Source organism: Prorops nasuta, unplaced genomic scaffold (assembly GCF_024137725.1).
Source record: "Prorops nasuta isolate Cenicafe-Biocafe unplaced genomic scaffold, Cenicafe_Pnas_1.2 PNAS00001, whole genome shotgun sequence".
Classification (NCBI taxonomy): Eukaryota; Metazoa; Arthropoda; class Insecta; order Hymenoptera; family Bethylidae; genus Prorops; species Prorops nasuta.
The window spans coordinates 10,556,163-10,564,517 of NW_027116798.1; the positions used below are offsets into that span (position 1 = coordinate 10,556,163).

The window sequence follows — 8,355 nt, forward strand, 5'->3', positions numbered from 1 at the left end:
CGTAGTACTATTCAAGATGGCGGACTTGGCAACCTTGACGGTAATCGAAATCTTTTAATTTGCAAGTGACTTTTCATGATTGGTCAACGTCCTTCCAAATTGACCAATCATATTTAGTCATTCATTCTCGAACGCATCTTAGGTATACTTCCAGTTGAAACTACAGTTTGTAGTCTAGACACTTGCTATACCACGTAGAGTAGTATATTTTGTTCTCGCCACTTACTATGCAGCGTAGTGTAATTCAAAATGGCGGACTTGGCAACGCTGGTCTGTTATTACCGTAAACTGATAACCCTCCAAATACGGCCGTAGTTTCTTAATGGCCCAGATGACAGCTAAACATTCTTTCTCAGTGACAGTATACTTCTTTTCAGCCGAACTAAATACGCGATTTATATATATTATAGGATGTTCTTGGCCTTCGAAATTTTGAACCAAAACAGTAGTAGAGCTAGACAGTACCTGGATGAAGTGTAGGTGAGGGATGGTGAAGAGAGGTGAGGGGGGTGTTCCAAATATGGTTCGAGCCATATATGGGCATGTCCAAAAAAAAGTTTCGATCCAAATATGGTTATGTCCAAATATGGTTCGTGTCCGTTTTTGGGTGGGTGGGTGAAGGGGGGGGGGGTCCCCCTGGCCCAGCCCCTAAAAAAATAAGGCCCCGCCCACCACCACCCCCTCCCTTTTTTAAATCCCGCGCGTTTTTTCCCGCCGCTGAGGGGGGTAGTATGAGGGTGTAAGAGGATGCGCAACTGGATGCGCGCCGCCGACAAGGCCCCCACCCCGTCGGCAAGGCAGGGAGTATCTTTATCAGCATGAAAAAAAAAATTAATATTTTAAACTTGTGTGTGTGTGTGTGTGTGTCGAGATAGAGAGACGAGGAGGTATTCGCTACCATAAGCGCGCGTTAATAGCTCCTGCCTGTCTCATACAAATGTTTTTCGTAACCTTAAAAAACCTCTCTCCAGTGAGATGGAGGAGGAGGAGGAAATTGAGGGTACCTCAATTATTCTTCAATTGTTTAAAAGAAATCTATTTTCAATACTTCAATTGTTCTGTATATGTATATAAAACAATTAATGTGTAAATTAAATCTCTACTATACATATTAAAATATTTTCTTAATTAACATTTTGTAACAGTATGGTATAAAAAAGAGAGAGAATCATATTCAAGATTATTACTGTGATTCAAGTGTGTCTATCGTCAACGGTAACGAAGTTGGTTGATTGTTTGAGAAAACTTTATTTCTCTCTCTCTCTCTCTCTCTTTATAGAATATTTTTTGTAATATCAATAACATATATATATACAAAATGGTTGATTGCTTAAAAATGTTGACTTCCTACGAGAGAGAGATTCGTGAAAAATATTACTCTTTAATGGAAAATACATCATCATCATCTATTGAAGATTACATAAATTTTATCAAAAAGTGTAATAAAGCGATAAAAAGTATAAAATCATATATGAATATGAAAATTGGTATGGGAAGAAAAATAAGTGCAGAGGCAAAACTTAATAGAATAATTGGTTTAATGAGAATTATTGAAAGAAAAAAAAAGAGTTGTTTAATGACAAAAAATGAGAAAATTGGTGGTGGTGGTGGTGAAAAGAAAATAAATAAAACGAATGAAAAAAGATATATATGGCAAGAAGTACAATCAAATTTCAAAAATAGACTTCAAACTGGTGTTATAATAAATGTGTCACATATTGAACCAATTAACTTTCTGTTGGATGTAAAAGATAGTGTTCTCCGGTTTATAGAAAAAGCAATTTTTAAATTTAAATTTATCAAGGTGATGTTGATTTTTAGTGGATTATTTGTGTCAAAAAATAATGAGGAAGTAAAATATTTCAATACAAATTATAAGATATTATGCGAATCTGAAAATATCATAAATTGGTATGAAATTGAAATGTCTAACATAAAAACTCAATTAGAAGAATTTCAGGAAAGAGATTCTGGTTGGGCTCTTTCGAAAATAATAAATATTGTTATTCAAATTATTAAATATCATCCAATGACAGCATCATCGTATATCAAATTACCTCAATGGATTCAAAATAAACATGCTGTTATTAATGTTAAAAATCGAGGCAAAGATTGTTTTGCATGGGCAATAATGACAGGATTATTTCCAGCAAAAAAAAATTGTAATTTATTATCATCTTATCCTTATTATAAAAATGATTTGAATTTTGAAGGTTTATAATTTCCAATATCCATTAAAGATATTCCTAAATTTGAAAACTTAAATAAAATTTCAATAAATGTATTTGTAACTGAGAAGAAAAAAATTTTACCTACACATCTTACGAAAGAAGAGCAAAATAAACATTTTAATTTGTTATATATTTCAAATGATTATAATTACCATTATTGTTTAATTAAAAATTTATCAAATTTACTATCTAACCAATGTAGTAGAGATAAACATACAAAATATTTTTGTAATCGTTGTATACATTATTTTAGTAGTAATGATAAATTAATACAACATCGCGTTGATTGTAATCTGGTAAATGATTGTGCAGTAGTACTTCCTGCTAAAAATAATGATATTTTACAATTTAAAAATTATTATAAAATATTGCAAGTACCGTTTGTTATATATGCAGATTTCGAATGTCTACTTGAAAAAATAGATTCATTATCTGTTCCTGCTAAAGCATTTCATCAACATAAAACGTATAGCATTGGATATTATGTTTCGTGTAATTATAATACTAATTTATCACGATTTAAAATGCAACGCAGTATTGATTGTGCAAAATGGTTTACCAACGAACTTCAAAAAATTGCTGTTGAAATATCAGAAGTAAGTACACAAATAAACAAAATTTTTATTTATTATTATTTATATTGATATATATTTTTTAGATAATAAATAATATTAAACCAATGGAAATGTCAAAACAAGATATTCAGAAATTTGTAAAGGCCAGTTTTTGTTATATTTGTGAAAAACCATTCAGTGTAAATGATGTAAAGGTTCGAGATCATGATCATATCACAGGATTATTTAGAGGTGCTGCTCATAATTCATGTAATATAAACTATAAATTAAAACTAAATATACCAGTCATATTTCATAATTTAAGTAATTATGATGCTCATTTTTTAATTCGCGACATTACAAATAGTTTTGATGGCAATGTAAAAGTAATACCGTTAAATATGGAAAAATATATGACTATAATTAAATTTATAAAAAATAGTAATATTAAATTTATATTTTTAGATTCATTTCGTTTTTTGAATTCTAGTCTGGAAAAATTAGCCAATTACGTAGATCAGAATAATTTTACGTGTTTGAAATCAGAATTTCAAGATATTAGTTTGAATGCTTTTAATTTATTAACACGTAAAGGTGTATTTCTATATGATTATGTTAAAGATTTAAATGTTTTAAATGAATCAAAACTTCCATCTCGTGAATTATTTTACAATCATTTAAATGAATGTGAAATTTCAGAGAATGATTATACACATACTCTTAAAGTATGGAATACTTTTAATATTCAAAATATTGGTGAATATTCTGATTTGTATCTAAAAACAGATGTTCTGTTGTTGGCAGATATTTTTGGGAATTTTAGAAAATCATGTATAAATAATTATAAACTTGATCCAGTTCCTTATTTTAGTTTACCAAGTTATACATGGGATATAATGTTATTTTATACTGATATTAAGTTGGAATTAGTAACTGATATAGATATGTTAACATTTATTGAACGAGGTATAAGAGGTGGTCTCAGTCAATGTTCTAATAGGTATGCCAAGGCAAACAATAAATTTTTATCAAATTATAATTCAAGTGAATCATCTCGTTATTTAATGTATTTTGATGTAAACAATTTATATGGTTGGGCAATGTCTCAGGCTTTACCTTTTGGACAATTTGAATGGGTTGAGAATTGTGAAAATTTCAATGTAAATGACTATGCTGATGATTCAGATAAAGGATACATCATAGAAGTTGATCTTTCTTATCCTGAAAAAATTCACGATTTACAAAGAGATTTACCCATGTGTCCGGAAAATAAAAAACCACCAAATTCAAAAATTTCAAAACTATTAGCAACATTAAACAATAAACATCGTTATGTAATGCATTATAGAAATTTGAAACAAGCTTTAAATCATGGTGTGGTTTTGGAAAAAATACATAGAATTTTAAAATTTAAACAATCATTTTGGTTAAAGAGTTATATTGATTTGAATACTAAATTACGAACTGAAAGTAATAGTGACTTTGAGAAAAATTTATACAAATTAATGAATAATGCTGTTTTTGGTAAAACTATAGAAAATGTACGTAAGAGATGTAATGTTTATATAAAAAATAATTGGGGAGGTAGATACGGTGTAAGATCATTAGTATCAAAACCAAATTTTTATCGAATTTCAATTTTTGACGAAGATTTAGTTGCAATACAAATGAAAAAATTAAATATTATTATTGATAAACCAATATTTATTGGAATGTGCATTTTAGATTTATCTAAAGTATGTTTATATAGCTTTCACTATGATGTAATTCTACCAAAATTCAAATTAGACGTAAGACTTTTGTATACTGATACCGATAGTTTAATTTATGAGTTTAAGTGTGAAAATATTTACGATTTCATTCGAGAAAAAATAGATTATTTTGATACAAGTGATTATCCTATTAATAATAAATAGGATATACCTTTGGTTAATAAAAAAGTAATTGGTTTAATGAAGGATGAATGTAACGGTAATTTAATGTGAGAATTTGTTTGACTTCGATCAAAAATGTATGCATATCGAATCAACGGTGTTAATAAGGATAAAAAATGTATTAAAGGTATTAAAAGCTATGTTGTAAAAAATATAGAATTTGATGATTATATAGATTCTTTAAAAAATTTCAATACATTAATATGTAAGCAAAATATAATAAGATCAAATTTACATAATGTCTTTACAATTTGTGAGGAGAAAATAGCGCTAAGTCCATACGATGATAAAAGATATTTAATAGCAAATTCAACAGATACATTACCATCGGGTCATAAAAATGTAATACAAGTAAATTATGAGAATTAACCCATTAACGTCCAAAATGTCAAAATTTCTTGCACGTTTTCAAAGTGATTTTTTCCTATGTAATTGGCGTTGAAAAAATTCTTGAACCACATATTCTGATGTAAAATTGCATGCTCTTTCAGAATCCGTTGCCAGAATCATGATAAAACTCACAAGAAAAGAGATATGCTCAATTGAAACATAAAAAACACCTAAATTTTCGAAAAACAAAATTTTTAGGATTTTTTTTCGAAGTGTTACGGTGAAGATATCACCTTGCGACCGTGATCAAAGGTGATCATGGGAGTTGAAGTTTAACAGGGAATTTTTTTGTTGACCTTGAACCATCGCTTCTTTACAAAATGGCGGAAAAAACGAATTTTTTTTTTTCAATCTTCATCAACTTTTTTCCCGAAATCTATGGTCTTTAGAAAAAAATTCATAAAAACAAAAATGCCTTAGAATCGCTCGAGGAACATTCTCAAATTTTTTCAGAATTTTTTGAGACAATTTTTGATTTTCCGGGAAACTTGTGAAATGGAATTTTCAAAAATGTCTCCAAAAATTCTGAAAAAATTTTAGGATGTTTCTCGAGTGCTTCTAAGACATTTTTGTTCTTATGAATTTTTTTCTAAAGTCCATAGATTTCCAGAAAAAAATTGATAAAGTTGAAAAAATAAAAATTCGTTTCGGCCGATGTTTTGAAAACCTATCGGTAAAAAAACGTTCTGTCTACGAAAACTCGGAAAAAATTTTACAATATTGCTCGAATGATTCTAACTTATTTTCATTCTTTTTTCAAAGACTTATAGATTCCGACAAAAATTTCATCCTTTATTTCCATTTCATTTCGGCAGATAAGCGTAATTTTTGGTCTCATGTATTCATGAATATTCGTCTTTTTTTGTTCTCTTCTTTCGTATTTTTGTACATACGGATGACTGATAAATAAACGAAATCATTAATTTCATACATTATGTCGCGGAAACGTGTAAGATCTTCTGAATATGAATCAGATTCTTCAGATAGTGATTCAGAACGCAACGTATTGATTCCGGATCCTGACTATTCAGGTTCCGATGATTCTAGTTCCGATTTTGATTCAGATTGCGAACATGAAATACCCAATATCACTTAGAATAAAGCTCGTGCAAATTATTCTGAAAAACAAGATAAACTTGAAAAAGGTCATGAATTCACTTGGATTGAGGGTGAAAAGTTACACCCTGATTCTTGTGAAGATAAAGTATTATTGTCCGAATCGCAAAAAAAGAAAATACGTAGGAGCGAACCTTTTCAATTGTTTGAAACCTTTTTTTCTATTGAAATGAAAAAATATATTATTGATGCGTGTAAAGACAATGGTTATGATCTGAAATTGAAAGATCTTGATACTTTTATTGGAATAGTTATTTTTTCTACATTCAATCCCAGAAAATTACAGAGAGATTACTGGTCATCTGATCCGTATTTATCTAATGAAGTAGTTTCTTCTGCAATGTCTCGCCAACAATTTGAAATCACAAAATCTAAATTGAAGTTTTCAAAAAACAAAGACAAAGATTCAAATGATCGAGGATGGCGCGTTCGTTCTCTACTGAAACTTTTTCAAAATAACATCATGAAATTCGGAATATGGAGAACTGCTCTATCCGTTGATGAGATGAATGCCAAATCCTATGCAAAAACTGTTTTGAAACAATTTATTCGAGGAAAACCGATAAGATTTGGTTTGAAATTTTGGGGCTTGTGTACTTCGGACGGCTATCTACTGAATTTGGATCTTTATTGCGGCAAGAATTCTCAAATTGGAGATAAGTTATCTAAATGTGCTTTAGGTTCACGAGTAGTATTATATTTATTACAACCATTTTTTCAAATAATAAGTTATAACAAAATTTCTCAATTTCATCTGTACTTTGACAACTTCTTCACGAACATGGATTTGGTATTACATTTGAAGAAATTGCGTTTGAAATGCACTGGTACTATCAGAGATAATCGAGTCAAAGAAAAAAATGTGCTTGATAAGAAAGCTCCAAGAGGGACATATGTGGTGAAGCACGACGTAAACAGTGGCATAAATTTCATTACTATCATGGATTCGAAGCCCGTCTCAATAGCTTCAACTGCAGCAGGTGTCAATCCTCTATCTATTTCAAAAAGATACAGCGCAGAGGCTAATTCTAAAATTGAAATACCTTTTCCGCAAGCTTTTCACCTATATAACAAATTCATGGGAGGTGTTGACCTGCATGACGGACATTGCAATGACATACTCCCAAGTATACGATCAAAAAAATGGACATGGGTAGTTTTTATGAGACTTATACAGGCGTCTATTACTAATTCTCTTGTAATTTTCAATGCTACTAACGATGGAAAGAAAAAAGTTTGAATAAAAGAGTTCACTATTTCGATTGCCAAATACTACTTACAAAAAAGTAGTCGCTAAAGTAAAGCACATGGACGATCTAATAGTGACAAATTGAGGATTTGTTCGAATGGAAACTGTCCAATAAGAACAAGAATTTTCTGCAAAACATGTAATTTAAATATTTGCAATAAATGTTGGCTAAAAAAGCACACCTAAAAGTATGAATAAGTGAGAGGCAAGGGTACTCACGGAAAACAAGCACCCCGAGACGTGAGAGGCAAGGGGACTCACGGGAAAAAAGCACCCCAAAGGAGACAGAATTTTACCACGTCCACGCCGTAGTCTCTGGGTAACGCTAAGAGTAAAAAAATCTTCCTAAAATTTGCACAGAAATCGTTTTTTACCAATAGGTTTTTAGAACATAGCGGCCGAAACGAATTTTTATTTTTTCAACTTTATCAATTTTTTTCTCGAAATCTATGGACTTTAGAAAAAAATTCATAAGAACAAAAATGTCTTAGAAGCACTCGAGAAACATCCTAAAATTTTTTCAGAATTTTTGGAGACATTTTTGAAAATTCCATTTCACAAGTTTCCCGGAAAATCAAAAATTGTCTCAAAAAATTCTGAAAAAATTTGAGAATGTTCCTCGAGCGATTCTAAGGCATTTTTGTTTTTATGAATTTTTTTCTAAAGACCATAGATTTCGAGAAAAAAGTTGATGAAGATTGAAAAAAAAAATTCGTTTTTTCCGCCATTTTGTAAAGAAGCGATGGTTCAAGGTCAACAAAAAAATTCCCTGTTAAACTTCAACTCCCATGATCACCTTTGATCACGGTCGCAAGGTGATATCTTCACCGTAACACTTCGAAAAAAAATCCTAAAAATTTTTTTTTTCGAAAATTTAGGTG

The 8,355-nt window shown here is 30.2% G+C and overlaps 1 protein-coding gene across 1 annotated transcript; it reads left to right on the forward strand.

Annotated features, from left to right (window-relative positions):
- Nucleotides 1-2,755: 2,755 nt before the first annotated feature.
- LOC136786069 (uncharacterized) lies at nt 2,756-5,088 on the forward strand. Its single transcript, XM_066747565.1, has 5 exons — nt 2,756-2,827; nt 2,890-3,055; nt 3,251-4,521; nt 4,702-4,756; nt 4,877-5,088. Exons 1-5 carry the CDS (start codon nt 2,756-2,758, stop codon nt 5,086-5,088), a joined length of 1,776 nt encoding a protein of 591 aa, XP_066603662.1.
- Nucleotides 5,089-8,355: the final 3,267 nt, after the last annotated feature.